Genomic DNA, 23,713 nt, shown 5'->3' on the forward strand with positions numbered 1-23,713 from the left:
AACAGAGGGAAAACAGGAACAACAACGATACAAATAAGGAGAAAACACAACCACGAACCGTACAACAGCCGCTCTCCCGAAACCGGACCGGCGCTGCGCCCGCCCAAGCCGCGAGTGCCTTCCCGCCGCGCCGCTCCCCCCCCACCGGAACCCAGCGTGACGTCACGTGGTATGGAATACCGGGCTCTGTTTGGCCAGGTGGGGTCAGCCCCCACCCCCCGGCTGTGCCCCTTCCTGGAGTCCGGTGAAAATTAACCCTGTTCTGGCCAAACCCAGGACATTATCCACCCCTTATTCCATACCATCTACGTCATGCCCAGGTCCCCCACTGTCCGGTTGATCACCACCACTTCTCCTGTCTCCAGATATCATTCCTTTAGTCTATGGATCATCACTCTAAAGTGTCCATTGAGTTCATTTAATCCATGACTTCAGGCTCCATCTGTCGTTATGGTCTTCCGTGGCAGGGGAGGTGATGCGTGGTGATGGGCGGTCACTTGCTGCATCCGGAGCTCACGGCTGATGTACCTGGTGCGGCCCGTGCCCACAGTCTGCAGAAGATGTTGATCTTGATGAAGTTGCTGGATGCCAGTTGTTGAAAACCAGGTCCAGTTCCATCATCGCTGTGCTCTGCTAGGTTTTCATCGAAAAAGTCCATCCTTCTTTAATCTGGACGATTCTTACTATGCTACTACTGGTACAAAATATAACAATTATAACAGTGATAACAGACAGTGACAGGGTTATTTAACAACTAACTTTATACAATTTATTTATGGACTATTCTCGCCCAAAATTAAATCCCCATGAGGTACACATCGGACTTCCCCATCCTTCCGCATTACCCACCAGGTACACCCAGGTCCTTGAGCAAAAGCAATCCCGCGGACGGGCTTGCCTTTGCCCGAGGCAGGACTGACCCAAACCGTCTTCCCTAACATGTTCCGCATGTGCACTACAGGGACTTTATCCCCTTCTATGGGGCGCTGAGGTTTTGACTGGGCAGGACCAGCCCGGTTGGTGGACCCTCTGGTGTTAACCAACCAGGTGGCCTTTGCTAAATGGGTATCCCAATTTTTGAAAGTCCCACCCCCCATTGCCCTCAAAGTGGTTTTTAGCAGCCCATTGTAACGTTCAATCTTTCCCGAGGCTGGTGCATGGTAGGGGATGTGATACACCCACTCAATACCGTGTTCTTTGGCCCAGGTGTCTATGAGGCTGTTGCGAAAATGAGTCCCGTTGTCCGACTCAATTCTTTCGGGAGTGCCATGTCGCCACAGGACTTGTTTTTCCAGGCCCAGGATGGTATTCCGGGCGGTGGCATGGGGCACAGGGTAGGTTTCCAGCCATCCGGTGGTGGCCTCCACCATTGTGAGCACATAGCGCTTGCCTTGGCGGGTCTGTGGCAGTGTGATGTAGTCAATCTGCCAAGCCTCCCCATATTTATATTTTAGCCATCGTCCTCCAGACCACTGAGGCTTTACCCGCTTGGCTTGCTTGATTGCAGCGCATGTCTCACATTCATGGATAACCTGTGCAATAGTGTCTATGGTCAAGTCCACCCCTCGGTCACGAGCCCATCGGTATGTCGCGTCTCTTCCTTGGTGGCCCGAGGTGTCATGGGCCCACCGAGCTATAAAGAGTTCACCCTTATGTTGCCAGTCCAGATCCACCTGAGCCACTTCAATCTTAGCAGCCTGATCTACCTGGTGGTTGTTTTGATGTTCTTCAGTGGCCCGACTCTTAGGGACGTGGGCGTCCACGTGACGGACTTTTACAGCCAACTGCTCTAGCCGGGCAGCAATATCTTGCCACAATGGGGCAGCCCAGATAGGTTTGCCTCTGCGCTGCCAGTTGTTCTTCTTCCATTGCTGCAGCCACCCCCACAAGGCATTGGCCACCATCCAAGAGTCGGTGTAAAGATAGAGCACTGGCCACTTCTCTCGACTGGCAATGTCTAAAGCCAGCTGGATGGCTTTCACCTCTGCAAACTGGCTGGACTCACCTTCTCCCTCGGCAGTTTCCGCGACTTGTCGTGTAGGGCTCCATACAGCAGCCTTCCACCTCCGCTGCTTCCCCACAATGCGACAGGACCCATCCGTGAACAGGGCATACTGTTTCTTATCTTCTGGCAGCTGGTTATACAGTGGGGCCTCTTCAGCACGTGTCACCTCCTCCTCTGGCGATGCTCCAAAATCTTTGCCTTCTGGCCAGTCCATGATGACCTCCAGAATTCCTGGGCGACTGGGGTTTCCCATTCGGGCACGCTGGGTGATCAGAGCGACCCACTTACTCCACGTAGCATCGGTGGCATGATGCGTAGAGGGGACCCTCTCTTTGAACATCCAACCCAGGACCGGCAATCGTGGAGCTAGGAGGAGCTGTGCTTCAGTGCCGACCACTTCTGAAGCAGCTCGAACGCCTTCATATGCTGCCAGAATCTCTTTTTCAGTGGGAGTATAGCGGGCCTCGGATCCTTTGTATCCCCGGCTCCAGAACCCCAGGGGTCGACCTCGAGTCTCCCCTGGTGCTTTCTGCCAGAGACTCCAGGTTGGGCCATTCTCCCCGGCTGCAGTGTAGAGCACGTTTTTAACATCTTGCCCTGACCGGACTGGACCAAGGGCTACGGCATGAACTATCTCCCGTTTAATCTGTTCAAATGCCTGTCGTTGCTCAGGGCCCCATTCAAAATCATTCTTCTTCCGGGTCACGTGGTACAGAGGACTTACAATCTGGCTGTAATTTGGGATGTGCATCCTCCAAAAACCCACAACACCCAGGAAGGCCTGTGCTTCCTTTTTGCTGGTTGGTGGAGACATAGCTGCTATTTTGTTGATGACATCCATTGGGATTTGACGGCGCCCATCCTGCCATTTTATTCCCAAAAACTGGATCTCTTGCGCAGGTCCCTTGACTTTACTTCGCTTAATGGCGAAACCGGCTTTCAGAAGGATCTGAACTATTTTCTCCCCTTTCTCGAAAACCTCCTCCGCTGTGTCGCCCCATATAATGATGTCATCGATGTACTGCAGATGTTCTGGGGCTTCACCCTTTTCCAGTGCAGTCTGGATTAGTCCATGGCAAATGGTGGGACTGTGTTTCCACCCCTGGGGCAGTCGATTCCAGGTGTACTGGATGCCCCTCCAGGTGAAAGCAAACTGTGGCCTGCACTCTGCTGCCAAAGGGATGGAGAAGAATGCATTAGCGATGTCAATTGTAGCGTACCACTTGGCTGCCTTTGACTCCAGCTGATACTGAAGTTCTAGCATGTCTGGCACGGCAGCACTCAGCGGTGGTGTGACTTCATTCAGGCCATGGTAGTCTATTGTCAGTCTCCACTCTCCAGTAGATTTTCTCACTGGCCATATGGGACTATTAAAGGGTGAGCGAGTTTTGCTGATCACTCCTTGACTCTCCAGCTGGCGGATCAGCTGATGAATGGGGAGAAGGGAGTCTTGGCTGGTACGATACTGTCGCCGGTGCACCGTTGTGGTCGCGATTGGTACCTGTTGTTCTTCAACCCTCAGCAACCCCACAACGGAAGGATCCTCCGAGAGACCAGGCAAAATGGACAGCTGTTTAATTTCTTTCGTCTCCACAGCAGCTATGCCAAAAGCCCACCGATACCCCTTTGGGTCCTTGAAATAGCCTCTCCTAAGATAGTCTATCCCAAGGATGCACAGAGCCTCGGGGCCAGTTACAATGGGGTGCTTCTGCCAGTCCTGCCCAGTGAGGCTCACTTCAGCCTCCAGTAGACTCAGCTCTTGGGACCCCCCTGTCACTCCCGAAATAGAAATGGGCTCTGACCCTTTGAACTCTGATGGCATTAAAGTACACTGTGCACCAGTGTCCCCTAGAGCTTTATACTCTTGTGGATCTGACGTGCCAGGCCACCGAATCCACACCGTCCAATAGACACGGTTGTCCCTTTCCTCCACCTGGCTGGAGGCAGGGCCCCTCTAATCCTCGTCAGAGAAATTGCTGCTCACCTGCTGTAAAAATGACTTGGAGGTCCCCTCCAGAGGATCGGAATCAAGGTCAAACTGTCTACCTGGTCTGGAGAGCTGGCTTTTGGAAACTGGAGCGGCATTTTTCCTAACAGAGTCCCCTTTTGTGATTGTTTTACCTCGCAACTCACGTACTCGGGCCTCTAGACTTGAGGTGGGTTTTCCATCCCACTTCCTCATGTCCTCTCCGTGGTCACGCAAGTAGAACCACAGGGTGCCCCGGGGTGTGTAGCCTCTGTATTCCCTCTCCTGAGCAGAGAAACGCCTGCCCCTAATAGCTGAGACACTGGCCCGTACAGGTGGGGAGTAGGACATATTCCTGTCTAGTCGCTTGACCAGTTTCTCCACGGCTGAGACAAGGGAGGAAGAGAGACTTTCCTCATATTGGCGGAGTCTGACAGCCACCTCGTCTACTGTTGGTACGTCTTTACCTTTCCAGTTTACAACTGCCAGTGAGTTGGCATGCGAGGAGGGTGCGCTCCGCACAAACTTCCTCCACATGGATTGTGAGCACTGGAGTTCATCTGGGTCTGTGGGTACCTGCTCATCGTCTGTGTCACAGTAAACCAGCTCCCGCACAGCTAATTCCCTCAAGTACTGAATACCCCTTTCCATATTGGTCCACTTGCCAGGATAGCATACAAAATCGTCACTGAAGGGGTACCTCTCCCTCACGCCCGACAGAAGTCTCCTCCAGAGGCTGAGGACTTGTTCCTTTTTCCCAATGGCCTTGTCAATGCCCCCATCCCTGGCCAGGGATCCCAGCTGCTTGGCTTCCTTGCCCTCTAACTCCAAGCTGCTGGCCCCGTTATCCCAGCACCGCAGCAGCCAGGTGGCAATGTGCTCTCCTGGATGGCGGCTGAAATCTTTCCGCATGTCTCGCAGCTCGCCCAGGGACAGGGACCGGGTGATGATCTCTGTCTCTATCTCCCGTGATGACCCTGGCTCATCATCATCCCTCCCGGAGCGATCTGCTCTCTTTGCGTCTTTCTTTAGTTTTACAGGGGCGACTGCTACCTGCACAGGTTGGTCATTGGGCTCAGTCACTGTGCCTGTGGCTGGAGCTGGGGCTGGAGCAGCTGCTGTGCCCGCTGGGGAAATCGAGGCAGACCCTGCAGCTGTGGCTGCAGCAGTCGTGGTGCCAGTCGGGGGGGCTGGGACTGCCTGCTGGGCTGGAGGGGCTGCAGGGCCGGCTGGGGGAGCAGCGCCAGTCGCAGTGCCTGCTGCTTCGTTTCCCCCCCTTTCCCTCTTAAGGCACTGAACAGTGTTGAACAGGGCTCGGTAGGCGTGGGCCAGACCCCAGCACGTTGCGGTGATCTGTGTCTCTCTGGAGTTCCCAGGGTGGCAGCACACTTTTTGCAGATACTTTACTAGTTTGTCCGGATCCTGTACTTCCTCAGGTGTGAGTTTAAAAAACACCGGAGGTGCCCACTGCCCTAGGTACTTGCCCATGCTGTCCCACACACCCAGCCACTCACAGCTATCCAGCCCCGGGGCAGGTCTCTGCACGATGTTCTTAACGACTTGCTTAGCCCTAAACAAAAACCAAAACCCGTTCAGGAGGCATAACAAAAGGAGAGTGCTGCCCTGAGCATCCCAGGGGTACTCGAAATTATCAAAAGCCGTTAGAACTGGCCTGAAGGAGAGAGGGGGGGCGAAAGAGTGGGGGAAGGTATCCCCTTCGGTTTTCCCCACAGACTGGGTTTGATTATTCACAAATTCTAAGACATAGGATCCGAGGTACGGGAATGACCGCAGAGCCGCATGCAAATACAAGACTAATTTCATGCACAGTGATGTTATCATATCATAAGTCGATATCGTAAGGTAGAGCAAAATCATCATCCTGATCTTTTTCCCAGCGATGATGAACAGCATGGCAGTAAACACATACAGCAAGTAAGGATTTGCGTAGCACAGATATTTGATCAAAGTCAGAAACATTTTTACCGGCGACTTTAACTAGCACAGTAAATGCGTATAATAAATTTTAACAAAATCTATGAAAGCAGTTTTAACACCCGCTGCTCAGCCCTGCCGTTATCCCCGCTCCACGTCTGGGCGCCAATTTAATGTTTCGGTTTCGGCTGCCGCCGGCAACAAAAGCGCCACGCGGCCGCCCCTCCCCCCGCCGGCGTGCGGAGGAGAATGGAAAGAAAGAGGCAGAAACTGGTGGGTCGGGATAAGGGCAGTTTAACAGAACAGCAAACAGAGGGAAAACAGGAACAACAACGATACAAATAAGGAGAAAACACAACCACGAACCGTACAACAGCCGCTCTCCCGAAACCGGACCGGCGCTGCGCCCGCCCAAGCCGCGAGTGCCTTCCCGCCGCGCCGCTCCCCCCCCACCGGAACCCAGCGTGACGTCACGTGGTATGGAATACCGGGCTCTGTTTGGCCAGGTGGGGTCAGCCCCCACCCCCCGGCTGTGCCCCTTCCTGGAGTCCGGTGAAAATTAACCCTGTTCTGGCCAAACCCAGGACATCAGTCTTTTCTTATCTTTCATCTGTTCAAAGTTAGATGGATATGGACAAGCATTTTTTTTTTTATTTAGAGATAGGAATCCATACTCCTCTTAATGAACAAGATTCTGTAATGAGGTAAGACAGATTACTGGCACAATTAGCAGCAGTTCTCTCTCTTCTCATGGAGACATTGGTGGTCCATAAGCGTGTGGTGGTTTGGCTGGAATGCGGAATGCTTTTGCTACATACTAATGCTACGGTATTTCAGTATCCAGCCAGCAACAACCGCTTTCTGGAAAAAGCTGTTTTTTGGCCAGCTTCTGCAATATTTCCTGTACTCCAGCTTCAGATCCTATGCTGTCAAAAACTGCGCAGACACTTCATTAGTCTTTTTGGCCGATACTTTCATTAGATGGGGGTATGTGTCAGGTAAGTGTGATAAAACTGCTAAGTCAACAACAGCCTTTGACTCCACCTAAAAACTATTGTGTACTTGACTGCGTAGGGTATTAAATGGCGTGGCTGGCTGTTGCTGAGATGTTTTAGGGAGATGGATGATAGTTTGACATTCAGTCAAGGAAACTATTTTTCATATTTTTGTATAGTCTTGGAAATTAATAGGGAAAGTTGAAAGCTGACAGACAACAGAGTGGATTACTCTTACCTCTGCATATTATTTTCAATATACTTCAGCAGCAGAAGTATTTCCTTCATCATCTACTGTCTAGTGAAGCCAGGTAAATGCAGCTTGCTTTACTTAGTTTGCTAAGATGAAAACAGTGCTTTTTTCAGTGGAGAATATATTACAAAGTGGTAAATGTTATGGCTTCTTACTCATTTCAAAGTATGCATTCACTTACTGTAAGAGTAATCAAGAGTTTGAGTTTTATTAGACTTCTGTCTCCAGAGCCTTAGTTTCTAACAATGATTTAAAATACCTTGCCTGGTAAAAACGTTCTCAATTTAGGTGTGGACTCTAAAGTTGCTAATACTTTTGTGACACTGTAATATTATGGTGTAGGTTTTTCACTTGGAAAACTACTTCAGAGTGATTGAGAAGACTGAGCATGTTGCATCTCTGCTTTGGTAGTGCTTTGACTGACTGCGTGTTCCTTTCTGGATGAAAAATGAACATTTCGGTTTTGTACCTATATGTAGTAAGTAAACAGTTCAAAACGGTTTTGAAGAGGATAATAGCATGACTAATAATGAGAAAATTGTAACTTGCTGCCAAACAAATAACACTTTCAGCACACTTAAAATTCGCGATGCCTAGTTCAAATGATGGCAGTCATTTTAGGAGTATTGCCATCAATATCTACAAGGAAATGTTAACCTTTTTTTCCAAGGGGTTCCAGTGGCAAAGTTTACAGAAACTCTGACAGTGACAGTAAGTCCTTGGAAAGGGAATTTCCTGCTCAGTATGAGTTTGAGGTTTCTGTCATGCAGCACTAGGCAAGGTACATACTTAGACTTCAGTATCAAGCCTGTATCTGTAGTATTTATTGAAGATTCATAGCAAGTTAATCAGCCAGCAGACTAAATACTATAGATACAAGATACCTCTTAAATGGTGTGCAGGGTCACAGTATAGGATTCCTATTTTTTCTCAAAACTGATGATTGGTCTAAGTTTTGTGGTGATGGGTGAGTAATAAATATGCAGAAGCAATAAACAGTATTATGTTTTTACCGTTTTCTCTGAGGTAGTTAAAGATGCATTTCCAGCAGTGGTGCAACTGTATTCTGTAAAAACCTAGGTTTGCTAAAACATGAGCCTAAATTTGAGCATAAGGCTCATCAAAGAAATGCTTTTTGCAATGCGTAAATTTCTGGCCTTTGAAGAATAATTTCCTAGACTGGGGTGGCCGTTGAAGAATAGTGAGGAGAAAGATACTTCTCTCCTTAACTCTAACCCTAACTGTAGATCTTTTTTCCCCCATCTCCCCAGTACTGCATAAATTATGGGGAGAGAGGGAAAGGGGGCTGTATTGCTTCTATTGCAATTACAATTTTTTGCTTACCCTACATGACGTTATTAAGATGAGTATGGCTTTTTCTGAAAGTTTTGGGAGTAGGGGTTGCTGAGCTTTAGAGACAATTGACTTTCATTTTTATGTTTTTTTTAATCTAGTAATGCCCACAGTTGGCTGACCTTTTAATTTTTTTTTTTTTTTTTTCTCTTTTTGTCTCCTATTAAGGTTTCGTTTTTGCACTGAATGTAGCCAGGACGGATCCTTGTGGGCTTTGGCAGCCCTTGGAAACTGTCAAAGGTAAAAATCAATCAAAGCTCCATATTGCATTCTCGAAAGTTGGAGGCGAGAACAACGTTAGCCTATACCAGTTCTTCACCAACTATAGGATATGTTGCTGTTTTTGTATACTTTCTAGTGTGTTATTTCCTGTGAGCTTGGGTGTGAAGTTTTTTCTGTAACTGTCTGATATGAATTGTTTTTGTCAGCTAAAGTTGATGCATATGATGTTTTTCTTTGAAAATTACTTGATTTATGATGAGATTTTTTAAAATTGGTAAGTGACTAGTTCTTACAAGCAATGAAGTTGCATTCAGGTTTTGTTTGTCTTCTGGATGTTCTTGCTTTCATCTTAGTACCTCTCAACTCACATTTAAAGTCACAAAAAATATTCTGCTCTTTTTCCATATGTTAAATTTTATGTTGCTTTTGTACATTCTTAACAAAGTTGATGTAAAGCTGTAGCAATTAGTTATAATATGGCTAGACTATCAGTTAAAAATTGACACTTTTTTGTCTACATAACTAGACAGACTAATGATTACAATCATCTGTCAATACAATAGTGTCAAATAAGCAGAGTCTCATTTAAGACATAGTTCAGTACAGCACTGCCTTGTTATGCTTTTTTCAAGTATGCCATGTATACAAGATCACTATCTTTGAAAAGCACTTGTGTGCCTGTTTTGCTTTGTGCTCTGTGAGAGAGCGAGACCCACCCTCAATTTCTGCTTACTGTCCGTAGTGGTGACAGCTTGCACAGCCTTACTGCCCTTCAAGGGTTTTCCAGTGAGCCATATCCAGTTTAGACTTTGGTATTCACAGGAACCACAATTGGTATTACATTAATAAGTGCTTCTCTTGCACCTGCACTCTTTAGAAGCTTGAAATAATTTTTATTTCTATATCACATGAAGAACAGTTTTCCTCTTTAGTTCATACTTGATTGCTGCTGGCAATCTGAAGAAAGTGTGTGAAATGCCTGTGTACTAGATAAGGTGCTCAGTTCCAGTGATGCCTGTTTGATGAACATCAAATATGAAGACATTTGGATTCCAGCTCTCTTGTTAATGAGGATCTTGTGTTTCTGAATGGTGGACCTTTCTGTCTGGGGGAAAATGAGGCCTGAGGAAATACCTTTTTCACTGCTATTACTTTACAGGGATTTATAGGTATGTGAAGATGTGGCTCAGGTTTTACTTGCCAGAGTGGGCTAGAATGCAGTAGTGAGGAGAGAGCTTCCATAAGGTGCACTGTACTTGTGCTTGCACTGAATTTATGACTCATAGCTGTGTCCATCATCCCGACACCACGGAATGAAAAGTGTACGTCTTTGCTGCAGAAAGAGACGGAACATAAATAGGACTAAATATCAAACTGGATTGTCCCAAAGCCATATTGGTTTATGACACCACAATGTTATGGTAAGCATTAAAGGTCAAAAGAACTGCAGCTAGTTCATATTAGCGAGTGTTTTTACCTTTGAGAATAGATTCTCATCACTGTATGATATTTTGAAGAGTTGAATAAAAACTATTACCAACTTCAGACACGCATCATATATTGACGTATCTCTGCATTGCTATCTGTCAGACCTTCCTTGGAGTCCTTATTCAAGCCACAAACTTGGTTAATTTTTCTAAAAGACATCAGGTAAATAATAAGATTGGAGGATTGTGCCATCTGAAGTAGTTTAGGTAGGTATATGCAATAATGGAAGAAAAGGATGTTCATACTTTTGAGCTTTTCCAAGGGTGACTTTGGTGGATGTCAGACCTGAAAATCTAAATACACTGTCTATAAACTTCGCATATTTTTGTCTCCCTAGGAACCTGGCATATCACGTAAATATTGGAAGTAAATAGATGCCTGTTGGCATTTGGCCTTTTTTCCAGTCCTATAGGACACTAGTACAAATTTTGATTGCCTGTCTGTCCTCTGTGTACAAAGTAAACAGCGCTATGTGTAACTTAGCCCTCTGCTCACAGCCTAGTGAGCTGAAGAGGCAGTGTCAACAACATGGAACAATTCTGTTGTTTCTTCACATGCTGGCACTAAGCCGTCACTCTGTCTGAGAAGTCATCCTCAGCTGTAAATGACTGCTATGAAAGTCTGCCATACAGGTAGTTTCCTGTGGATTCAGGAATCCCTAAATGCCTGCTTTTGGCAATAAACAAACTTGAAATACAGCACTCTTGTGTCAGTGGTCATGGGAATCAAGGATTCACATATGCAGAAACAACATAAAAATCATAGTATTGAATGGGACTCATAGTTTGTTGCCTGATGTTTTGTCTCCTGAAAGAAACCAGAAGCAAATGCAATGGGGAAAAATACAATAGAAGGGTAATGTTCAGCAAAACTTCTTCTTGCAACACCTCTAGCAGTCTGTGGCTTAGGGTCCTCCTACACCAGCTGCAAGATTTTTTTTTTTGTGGATTTACTTTTCCCGTTGTGAAGTTTTCCAGTAAATTATAGAACCTTTTAAAATTTCCACCTTCTTGCCATCCCATGGAAATGAGTTCGTTCTAATTGAGCATTGTATGAAATAGTATGATATGTTTTGAACATTAAAGCTGATAAAACGTGAATTACTGGATAAGTGAACAGTGAGTGAATAAATTCTCTTTTTGTTCTCCATTACATTTGGTATTTTTATTAGATTTATTACTATTTTTCTATTTCTTACTCTGTTCCCTGAGCTATGGATAGTTCCAGTGTATTTAATCTGTATTTAAGAGCTTGCTTATCTTTGTTCTTGTAGCCTATCAGTTTTTTTTTCATTTCCTAGTTCTTCTGACTTTTTTTTTGTTTCAGATGCGCTGGTTGGTAGTTTTTTGTCTTCTTCCAGGAGTAATATATAAAAACTGGTGTCAAACTTTGCCACTTTCCATTCCTCTGGTAGAAGATAAACATGGCAGTTTTCCAGAGGTTCATGTTGAAGTTCTTCCAGCATTTTGAATGAACAGTGTCTCGTCCTGGCAGTGGTCTTGGCCTGACCTGACTGGTCTTGTTTTATTTTATAAGGTTTTTTTTAATGGTTCTGTAGCTCGAGTTCAATCTTGCTTATTTCTCTCATTTGAAGCCAGTTCAGTGCCACAGCAATTCTTCTGGCCAAAGCTGTTTTGGCCATTAGACATCAGACTATCTGTCTAACAACCTGTGGAGCTTCCCGATTACTTGAATCATTTGTTGCAAAATGGTGCTCAGAAACTCCCAGCTCCAGCAGCAATGGAGTTGGTTTCAGAAACTGAGCGTGGTGAAGTACCATGGACAGGGCCTCCCCGGCCGGTCCTCCTCCCCTCCTGCCGCCCAGCAGAAGGTAGCCTGACAGCGAGAAATGCTTGTTATATGCAGGAGGACCTGGACATAGATGCATGATACAAGTCTTACTTATTATTTGATACCTACGATTTTTGATTATATACTCCAGGTGAAATATTTGATGAGGATTTAGGTGAGAGTTCTGCTTTGTCCTCATTCCCCTTTCCCCAGAAAAGGAAATTACTGTGTTGTAAGTCTTTACAGCTGTCATGTTTTGCATGAGAGTATATGATATTAGTGAACATAACAGTTTTTTGGTTATAAGATTTAAGAAGTTGTAGGTAATGTTTTTTAGCTTCAGGCCCTGTATGTTTGTAGCACATATTCTTCATTCCTTGAGTCAACTTAATAACCATGAAAGATGTTGTCTACCTGTGCGCAACATACAGAAGACACTGGCATTGCAGACAGCTTTGCCTTATGAACAGGCTTTAACCTTGAAATGAAGGAGGTGCATCTAAATGAACAATTTCAAAGCTTTCTCTTTTTAACCTCGTCACTATTTGCACTCCCAAAGTTGTCAGTTTCCAGGCTTGGAATTGCTGCTGTGAAGGTGACAGTCAGCAGCTCTGTAGCTGAGGTGCAAAAAAGGAGTGGAGAGACTTTAAATGCATTTTAAATGCTGGTGCAGTTGAAGAGTTACAGCATCTTGAGAGGGACAGCTGTTACATGCCAACAGCTCTTGGCTTTGAGAGTTTTTAACTTAGTGTGAGCCCTTACTTTCGATATACCTGGAATGCTATAAATCTGCTGATAGCTTACATCTTGCATTTTGAGAGTCAGAGATTGCTGCTGAATTTATGCTGGTGCGTTTAATCTCCTAAATTGATTAATTTGATCCATTACCCCTGAAAGATGGCTCATCCTCTCGTGTGGAAGACATTCCAATCTTTATAACCACAGTCTCCATCACTATTGCATTCTTCCGTAAATCACTTTACAATTCTAAGAATAGTGTTTGGGGTGTAGATTTTTTTTCAGTTGGAACTGCACTGATACTGTCAAACAAATTCGAAAATCAGTTACAAAGTAATGTTGAATATTGGAAACACTGGTATCTGACCTGGGTTAGATTGGAAATGTCAACCTAAAGATGAATGACTTTATTGGTTCCCTGAACTGTTGAGAGGCTAGAATGTATTTATTTCTAAAATGAAGTCAAGGAAAAATTTACGAAAGTAAGAATTCAGAGGTAATGTGGGATCACTGGAAGTCTAACAATTTTTCAAACTAATAACCATAGAGTGTCTGTAAGCCAACTCTGTGAAGCTTATATTTACGCAAAAGCTGTTTCCTAGTAAGTAAGAATTGCTCAGCTCTAGTCCATGTGATTATTCCTTACTGACCATAGCTTTAATGAGTAAACACAATGAATAACTAAAATACTCGTCAAAGACATATTTTAAAATTAAAAATAAAGTATATTCATGTTAGGTGCTTTTTTTCCTCTTAATTAAGTAGTGCTGTGTCTTATCCTGAATAACTGTTGTCTTGTTTGTGTAAAACATAAATTGACTAAATATGTGCGGAATGGGAACACTGAGGTTCATAGCTTGGAATTGTTATTTATGTGCAGTGCAATATAGCATAACACTATTAAAGGAAGAAAAATAATTGTTTTTAAAATATGTCTTTTATTTTTTATTTTTTAGGCAGTATTTTGCATTTCTGCAGAGCTTTGCACAGATCCTGTTCCCATGCAAACTGATGAGGGAGAAATACTGGAGGAAGGCAGTCCCAAGGTCAGTGAGGTAAATGCCACTGTGTTTTGGAGGAACAAGAGCTTGTGTGGCTGAAATGGGTGATACGTGGAGTGAACACTGACTGCTGGTGGTGTTTTTAATAAATACCTGCATGCAAGTAAATAATATTGATTACCATGGAAATATTTAAAAACCAAGTTTTTAAAGGCCTTTAGCAAGACGGACTTTTTTGCCATCTGCTAAGGTTTGGAAGATGTGTCTTCGGGCACTCCCAGGGAGGAAAGAGGAAACTCTTGTAAAGAAATACTAACCTTGATTGTATTCCATTTGTTAGGACTGGAAGGTCTTGCCAAGCTTTCTGCCCTATCCATCCACCCTCTCTACTGACTTAAAGAATTAGGCATGTGGGCCTTTAGGTGCAGGTATCAGTGTTAGTGGATTACCGACTGATCTGTATTCAAGCTGTTCTGCTTCTTGTTTCCTTGTACTTGCCAGCATGTGCTTTGTTGTGAGACTGGATAGCAGCATATTGCTTTTAAAGGTACCTCTGATTCTCAACATACCTTCTTGGGAGAAGAGGCTATAAAGAGGGCTGTCGAATACAATGTTGGTTGTGTCCTGCTTTTTGATTACTTCCTGTAAGTGCAGATGTTGAGTCGCGAATTAGTTTGGTTTGCAGGACATAGTGATTATCATATTCTTCAATAGGTTTACAAATTTATTTTCAATGGGTTAGTGTTAACCATGCAACTGATCTGTATTTAAAATATGGCTCCTAAATTTATGAAAATCTGAATCATTGTTAGCTTGCTTGTGGTGTTGTGTAAAAGACTGTCTGAAACTAGAGGACTAAAATTAAAATTTGTTGTTCTCTACCTAGAGCTTTTTTGAGAGATGTTCTCATTGTTTTATGCCCAATAGAACAAAACACTTTTTAAGCTGTAGGCATCAAGTTAGGAGGTGATTAATTATTAGAGAAAAGATTTGGCAATTGTCCTGCATGTACTTTAGGAATTGTGTTAGTTTTAAATAGCTTTGAAGGAAGAATTACTTGATTAGAAGCTGACAAATTAAAACATATCAGTGGATGTACCTGCAGCCATCCAGGGTATTGAATGCATCTCTTGACAAGGATGTGATTACAAGGTTCAGTGGGGGATAAACACATGAGAAGAAACATCATGGTGCGATTAATTACTGATTTTGGTATAAGCATGGTTACTGGTGCTTACTTTTCACCAGAGAGAATCATTGTGTGTGTGTACATATTTATGTATATACACACAGGTGTGTGTGTGTATAGATGGATACATGGCTGTCATTTTTTTGTCTGTGTGGCCGAAGTAAACTGAAGTAGCAGTCTTTGAAACTCTTTGCCTCCAATGAAAAGTAAGCTTTTTTTAATTCTTTTTCTTAATTCTGGGTGTAATGGCGGAGATTGTATCTCTATTCCAGCATTAGATGTTCAAAAAATTTAGTGAGCTTAAACTTAAAAACAAATCTTTTAGACTGACTTTGAATACCTATGTGTGTATGCAGTATTGCTTTGAAACAACTGTCATGTAGAGAACATGGGAGATTTGGAACCATACATCTGGTATTCAGTGTTATTAATTAAAGAGCTGTATAGGAGCAATATATATTAAGCATAAAACTCATGACTACATCTAGTCCTTCTCCCTGTCCTGTAATGTACAGGGCTACTCACTGAAGTGTATCTGTCAGTGTTTCTTTAGTCTGTAAATGGTTATCCTCTCTTTCCTGGTCTCAGGAGAGTTTTATAGCTATAATAGTTGAAGGATTTATCCTAGAAAAATTTAGGCAAAGTATATTCCACTGTATTGTCTTGTACTGTTAAATCATGTCCGTAGTTTACATGATTTAGTGAGCCATTTTCACAAACATATGTTTTTCGAAGAAATATTTTTTAAGACTTCAGTAATATAGTTCAGGTCTTTTCCTCTTGTCAGAACTTTTTTTTCTTTCACCCTTTAACTCCTCTGTGCAGATGACATAGGTTTTTTTGGAAGAAGTTTTGTGCTTCAAAGACACTAATGTAAGCGCTTATTCATATTTTGTGTGGACCTTTGATTTCTCTCTTTTTAGCCATTCCAAAACACTAATCTGTAAATGAAAGCTAAATATATAATTATTGTTATGCTTATTGTTCAGATCAGTGGATCTTTTTTGTGTGTTTTTCTAGTTTTTTTTTTTTAATAGTTATATTTAAGTACCAGCAATCCTTTTGGACCTCACTCAGTTTACACTCTGTTCTCAATAAATACCATGATTTACCTATTCTTTTGGCTTCACTAGAAATTATTTTTTTGAGCTGGTAAATGATATCTAAAGAAGCCGTCATCTTCTAGCATTTTGTTTCCTATGAAGAGTTCCAGGTCCTTCTTAAACATTCACATGTTAGCAGCTCTTTTCCTAAACATTGTTGAAGTTGAGTCTGCAGCTCATAGGTCTTATGAGATTAGGTAATGCTGATTAAGCACATTCCAGCCACTTCAGTGCCGATAATTTTGATTATATCATGTAGGAGGTCAGATTAAGGCCCCTTTCTTAGCCTTTGTTCTGAGTAATTCATTTCTAGCCAATAAGAGATGTTTGCATGTGATACAAAGAATGCAATTACTGCTTATGGTGATTTGTAGCATCTTTTATACCTCAGAATAATTATGAAACAAAAGTGGTCAAGCTTTCTGTCTTGAAGTTATTTCTTCAGTCTTGTAGGACTTCAAGAACAGTATTAAAGCTATTGTTGCAAAAGGTGGAGGAAAAGATTGTAGAATTTGTTTTTATACTTTTTTGTTCGTATCTTAAGATAAAAACATAAAAATAACATAAAATATAAGTTAAAAACCACTTTATGTTCAAAAGACAAAAGCCCAGGCCTACATACTGGCATGCCTTGACATCAGCTACACTTTAAGCATTTCTGTTTAATAGTAAGTGGCCTTGCTGTGGTTGTGCTTGATACTTTTTGTTGTTTCCAGAATGCAAGATGTTCAGGGGTCTAGTAGGTAGTTCCCCACAGTTCAGACTTTCTCTCTTATTTTGTTTCGATCTTGACATTTGGGCGTCTTGCAGAATGTGCCTGTTACCACTTCACCTGGATTTAAAATGAGAAGTACTTGAACAAGCAGATGTGGAAAATTGTGTTTAGACTCTGTAACCATATTCTTTCCATGCTATATTATATTTTGCCAAGAAGGATATTTGCCAAAATGTCACCTAACAATCACTTCTGACACTGTCTTAATATGATCTCAAGTTAAAAATTGCTCTGTCTTATTTTTCATGAATGTGCATTGAATTTGAGAGAAAGAAAGTAAATATGGTAACTTCTAGAAATCTATTTGTTATGTTGAGATCAAGATGTTTTGTCTTTATCACCATGGAAAGACGTGCTCATAATTTATCTTCGTAAGGAGTTAGGCTCAATACATGAAGTTCAGTATGTCAGAGTGTCAATAACTGACTCTTCTGACTTCACAAAATGGCAAAGCAAGAGGGATTCCTCTTGATACATATTTCAGGAAATGCAGTGATTAGAGTAATAGTCTCAGTTACTTGAAAATGCAGATCTCATGACCAGTTATCAGTATTTGTTTCCAGAGTCTTCTCTGGAAGAGAATGCTTAATTGATAGAAAAGATGTCACTCACTTTTCTCTTTATGTTCTTGACCAGTAGCTTTGGAAGAGGCAGTATATCAATGCTGTCAGCAGTCCTAACCATTAAGAAGCCTTGGTACTTATCTTCTGGAATCACAAGGGCATAACTTGAGGAACCTAATCTGTTGTAGGTTGGGGTATACTTCAATGAAGTATTCTGGGCTGTCAGGGATCGCATCAAAATCATATTCATGGAGATACCATAAACATCAGAGTATAAAGACTTGGGTATTGCAAGAATTAACTTTCTTATGGTGCTAGTCGGAAAATACCCTAAAAAGTTATACATGAAGACTCTACATACATAAACCAAATGATATATCATGCTTTATTCCTTGTGAACTGGCTTGGTTCTAGGACTGTTTCAGATTTTCTGGCAGCCTAGGCTGTATAGTATTCTGAGATTTCAAGGCTAAGCCTTGAAGAGAAAAGGAGACTTCTTTGTGTTTTTGAAAAAGAAAAATTGTGCCTCATGTGGAGCTGAGACACAGTATTTAAAAACTAAATATTTAAGTGCTTCATACTTGCTAATGTTACGTGAGGTATGATTAGAAAATTTAATCTCTGCATTCAGGCATCACGAAGAGTGATAGTCTTGCTTGACTCTTACCAACCTGACAGCACTGCTACAAAAGTTGGCCTTCATGCTTGCCTTTGCCACTCTTGAAAGGAATGACAGAAATCTAGTGGCAACTTCTTGGTAATTAAGCTTAGTGAAAGTTACCGATGGACTCAATACTCACTTTATTATTTGTTTCCCCCACTGTTTTTATTGTATTCATTTTTATTCCAGGTCGTAATTTTTTTTTTTAATATATATGTTGTACTCTCGTTCTTCTCAAGTGTGCTATTTGGGAAGTTTCTACAATTCTTCCCTTTATTTTTTTGACAGCATATCCTTTTGTCATTCATTGGATTGTTTTCCAGCGAAGAGTGGGTTTTGCACATGCTCTTTTCTCTGCTCTCCACCCCTGCCCCATAGGCTGCTTTTGGAAAAGCTTACCATCTTGGTAGCTTTGTTGCCAGGACTTTTCATCTTAACTGGTTCTGTTGTTTGATCTCACAGTTTCTTCCTTGTTGTCAGACTGTCAGAAAATACTCTTTCTGTTAGAATGGCATGAACATGGTAAGGACAGCTGGCACCTGTCAATAGCACACTCTTGATTCCAATAATTATCTGAGTGTCACAAAGGGGGAAAACAACCTGTACGGAAGTAAGCTTTTTCAAATGAGTCCGGAGTTTTTAAAAACCTAGTTATTTCTGGCAGAGGTAGAAGTGTTGTTTGACAGGAGTATTGGGTCTATTTAATCCGTATGATCTGTGCTGAATATCATACAGTGAAATATCCTTTCACTTTGTAAAATAGTTGAGGGATGGAGTGTCTGGTTTCTGGCTTTTCAGGGTCTCTTTTCCTCCATTCGCCAAAAAAAAACCAAAAAACACCCACCAACCAAAACCCACAAACGAAAAAAAACCCAACATTTTTACTTGGAGCTCCACACCCTCTACTGTTCTTTTGGATTATGATTTTATTTTTTTAAATTATATTTTCTGGTATTTAATTTGCCACTAATGATTACTAGGCTTTTTCCGTTAACAGCCTTGGTACTCTGAAAATATCAACAAGCACTGAGCTTTTTGTTTGTGGCTGATTTCTTTTCAGCTGTTTTCATCCATCTGTTAAGGATTACTGCGCAGACAACACTTAAACTTTGTTTCTCAGTTGTTCCTTTGCTGCAAAATATTGCAGGAGGAAGCTAAAATTTTATGCTGGATTTGAAGTATTTTTAGATTTTTTTCAATATTGGCAGGAGCTTTGAGCTTATGTTGCAAACTTCTTTCTCAAAAAATACAATGAGCATTTTCATGTCAAATGTAAAATTTCCCGCTCCCATCCTTGTTGTTCCTTAATCTTTCAAGGTAAAAACCTATGAATTTGCAGGGAAGGAAGGACTTTGACTTAAGTAACTTGTAGAAAGTTATTTATGAATTGTGGTTTTGATTCAGTGTTATAGAAGGGAAAGGAGGAAAAATAGCCAATTCTGCTCTTTTAATGCTTAGTAGGATAAAAATCTAGGTATATAAAATTTTGGTGGAAAATGTGGCTGCCCAGGATTTGTAATAATGCTCAACTCCTAATAAGTACAGGAAAAGTGGAAAGATTCTGTACTGTAGGGTGTTAGATGGTTGTATTTTTTTATTCAAAATTTTCACTATTATTTATAGAAATAGTTATTGAACTGAATAGGTAGTCTAGAAATTAGGCTACTTTTCTATATTCCGATGGCTTTTTCAAAACCAGTGACACAAAGATTGAGGCTTGTCCTGTTCTGTCTTACTGTCCAGTGTCACTTACCAAGCTGTTTTGAGGTTACTTATTAATCATTTTATTTCCTTTGCTGCCCTGTACTTATCTGTCAATGTGAATCTTTCCCTTACGTTATTGCCTGCCTGTGCTCATCCTGGTTAATTCTTATCTTTCTTGTTTGTTGGTGTGTAATTGTGAACTAACATTTGCCTTCTGTTTAAATCACTCTTCAGAACTCTGTTGGCACTGGCTGTGGTGTTTTTTGGTTGTGTTTTTTTAATCCTGAAGTATTCACACGGAGGTGATGAAAAGGTTAAAACTGTATGACACTTACTCAAGTATCTTAAGTTCTTGCTTTTGTTTCTTATATGTTGAGAATAAAGGAAGGTAAGCCTGCCTGAGTAGTATTTGTATTTGATCCAGTAAGTTACCTGCTTTTATATTTATGAACAGAAACTTAAAATTCAGAAGGAAGTGTTGTTAGAAGAGAGTGTTGCCAATCAGGAGGTACCTTTCCTAAAAGCATGAGTGTTCCACTAACTGCAATTGTGGGTAAGTTATGCTTGGTTTTTTGATAGTGGATGTTGCTTGATGCTGACAATAGTGCAAAAGTAGGCTTGTGCTTTCATTGTGTGGGATTTAGAATTAATATAGTAAAAAGAAAATCTTAGTTGAGTAGTAAACTTAACACAGCATCCAAAACATGACGCCTGTATCTCTGGGGCTTATAATACTGTTTAGTGATACAAAAATGAGTTTCTATTCAGATGGCACTAAACAATTTAAAACATTGAGGTTGAAGGCCTATACAGTAATGAAATGAAGACAAGGGGTAATGGGCACAAACTGAGGCACAGGAAGTTCCGTCTGAACATGAGGAGGAACTTCTTCTCTCTGAGGGTGACGGAGCACTGGAACAGGCTGCCCAGGGAGGTTGTGGAGTCTCCTTCTCTGGAGATATTCAAGACCCGCCTGGACAAGGTCCTGTGCAGCCTGCTGTAGGTGACCCTGCTTCGGCGGGGGGGTTGGACTAGATGACCCACAGAGGTCCCTTCCAACCCCTACTATTCTGTGATTCTGTGATTCTGTGAACAAAATGCTTTGTCACTCAATTAAAAAAAGCTGTTTTCAAGTCTAGTATTGGCCTGGTACATGGTGCTTTCAGATTTGATGGTTTCTCCACAGTTTGAATCCCTGCTAGCCTTGAAAATTTTGGCTTGTCACAAAGAGGTGAACTTTCAACCTCAGTGTACTTTCTTGTGGATACCTGACAAGTCAGAGTAGGTTTCAGTTTACTTCTGTGGCTGTTGCCTCTCTATTGGTCTGGGAAAGTAGGTTGTGGGGTTTTTTTATCACTCACCATATTTTCAGAATATGTTATTCATTTTTTATGTCATCTGGTGGGTTACTTGTGGAGCTTCCAACATTTCTGTTCTCTGATACACAGGGTATGTTTCCATTGTTTTTCTGGAACATGAGTTGTAGGAGCAGCTAGTCTTTCTAATGCTGACCTACAACTGTACTAAGTTTCCAGAGTCTTTGTATAAGGTATCTTGTGAAGTGTTTCAGAAGTAGAGAGGTATTCTGCCTAACAAGACAACTTATGCTTCTCCTGAAAGGTAGCAGCTTAAGAACTGGTCTGAGCACATAGGCAGTTTTTTACAACAGAAACTGATGTCGTCATCATCATGCTCTGCTAGCTTCAGTTTTCTAGCCTGAAAATGTTACAGCCCCTTAGGAGAGTAATTTCAAAACCAAGAACTTTGCATATAACATATTTAAAAAAAAAAAATCCATTAATTGCTCAGTAAAGAATGAAATTACTTTAAATACTAAGTTCATAAAGTAGTCCTCCCTTTTTTAATGGCATGTTATTAGAGCCTGTAAAAATGTTGTGGCGTACTCCTCTTGTTTTAAAAACAAACGAACATAGTCCATCACGGGAAGCGGAAATTCTGGATGGGTTTTTCTATTGAGCTTTAACGTTGTGACCAACGAAAGAACCTAATAACACTTTCCTCCAAAATGCTACAAAGTTGGACATTTCTGCATGGGGAAAAGAAACCCCACTTGTGAGTTTGTCACTTTGAATTTCAAAATTTCAAGGCATTGTTGCAAACAGCTATAATTATGGTATGTGGTTTAACCCCAGCCAGAAACTAAGCATCAGACAGCTGCTTGCTCATCTCCCTCCCAGTAAGACTGGAGGGGAGAATCAGAGGGGTGAAAGTGAGAAAATGTGTGAGTTGAGATAAAGACAGTTTAATAATTAAAAAAAAAGTAAAGGGAGAACCAACAAAGAGAAGAAAACAAAACCCAAGAAAAAACAAGTGATGCAAAATGAGAACAGTTGCTCACCACCAACCAACCAATGCCCAGCCAGTCCCTGAGCAATGGCAGCCCCTGTCAAGCTCCACACACCCCCACCCACACCGTCAACTCAGTTTTATTGCTAAGCATGGTGTCATAGGGTATGGAATATCCTTTTGGTCATAGAATCATAGAATGGTTTGGGTTGGAAGGGACCTTGCAGATCATCTGGTTCCAACCCCCTGCCATGGGCAGGGACACCTTCCACTAGACTAGGTTGCTCAAAGCCCCGTCCAGTCTGGCCTTGAACACTGCCAGGGAGGGGGCAGCCACAGCTTCTCTGAGCAACCTGTTCCAGTGCCTCACCACCCTCACAGTCAAGAATTTCTTCCTTATACCTAATCTAAACCTACCTTCTTTCAGCTTGAAGCCATTACCCCTTGTCCTATCCTTACATGCACTTGTAAAAGGTCCCTCTCCAGCTTTCTTGTAGGCCCCTTTCAGGTACTGAAAGGCTGCTCTAAGGTCTCCCGGAGCCTTCTCTTCTCCAGGCTGAACAGCCCCAACTCTGTTAACCTTTCCTCATAGGAGAAGTGCTCCAGCCCTCTGATGGTTTTTGTGGCCCTTCTCTGGACCTGCTCCAACAGCTCCGTGTCTTTCCTGTGCTGAGGGCTCCAGAGCTGGATGCAGGACTCCAGGTGGGGCCTCCCCAGAGCGGAGCAGAGGGGAAGAATCACCTCCCTCGACCTGCTGGCCACGCTTCTCTTGATGCAGCCCAGGATACAGTTGGCCTTGGCTGCGAGCACACGTTACCAGATCGTGTTGAGCTTCTTGTCAACCAAGTCCTTCTCCCCAGGGCTGCTCTCAAACCATTCTCCACCCAGCCTGTATTTGTGCTTGAGACTGCCCCGACCCACATGCAAGACCTTGCACTTGGCCTTGCCAGTGAAGACTGAGGCAATAAAGTTGTTGAGTACCTCAGCCTTCTCCATATGCTGGGTAACTAGGTCTCCCGTTTCCTTCCAGACAGGGCCCACATTTTCTCTAGTCTTCTTTTATCACTGATGTACCTATAGAAGATTTTCTTTTGCCCTTGATGTCACTGGCCAGATTTAATTGTGACAGGGCTTTAGCTTTCCTAACATGATCCCTGGCTACTCGGACAATTTCTCTGTATTCGTCCCAGGCTACCTGTCCTTGCTTCCACCATGGTCATTTGGGGTCAGCCATTCAAGCTGTACCCCCTCCCAACTTCTTGTGCACCCCTAGTCTCCTTTGCTGGTAGGGCAGTCCGAGGAGCAGAAAAGGCCTTGACACTGTGTAAGCACTGCTCAGCAATAACTAAAACATCAGTGTGTTATCAACACTGTTTTCAGCACAGATCCAAAACATAGCCCCATGCAAGCTATTATGTAGAAATTTAACTCTATCCCAGCCAAAACCAGTACAGTACGTTTTCCGGGTCTACTGGCTTTATAAAATAGCAGTTAGAAACAAGATAAAATTGTTGAGGACTTTGTTTAATTCCACATTCTTTTTTGCAGACAGAGCTACTTGAACTATTGTAAAGGAATGCTGTTGATAGCTTAGCTGCTTGGACATTTTTAAAGAAATTCAGGATCAAGTGGAAGATTTTGCCAGTTGGTATACAGAGGCAAGA

General features: G+C 42.5%; 1 protein-coding gene across 13 annotated transcripts in view; it reads left to right on the plus strand.

The window, feature by feature from the left end:
* The window catches only part of TNRC6B (trinucleotide repeat containing adaptor 6B), a 141,679-nt gene that overhangs the window by 14,362 nt on the left and 103,604 nt on the right, over window positions 1-23,713 (plus strand). For 9 of the 13 annotated variants that reach the window (XM_075429290.1, XM_075429295.1, XM_075429298.1 and 6 more), the window contains exons 2-3: window positions 8,676-8,747; window positions 13,703-13,801. In XM_075429290.1, coding sequence (XP_075285405.1) covers window positions 13,748-13,801 — 54 coding nt within the window. In that variant the 5' untranslated portion in view covers window positions 8,676-8,747; window positions 13,703-13,747. Of the gene's footprint in view, window positions 1-7,496; window positions 7,633-8,675; window positions 8,748-13,702; window positions 13,802-23,713 lie in introns of all 13 variants that reach the window. The other 4 variants (XM_075429293.1, XM_075429291.1, XM_075429294.1 and 1 more) reach the window with 2 other exon arrangements.

This window comes from Opisthocomus hoazin, chromosome 8, assembly GCF_030867145.1.
Source record: "Opisthocomus hoazin isolate bOpiHoa1 chromosome 8, bOpiHoa1.hap1, whole genome shotgun sequence".
NCBI classification, from domain to species: domain Eukaryota; kingdom Metazoa; phylum Chordata; class Aves; order Opisthocomiformes; family Opisthocomidae; genus Opisthocomus; species Opisthocomus hoazin.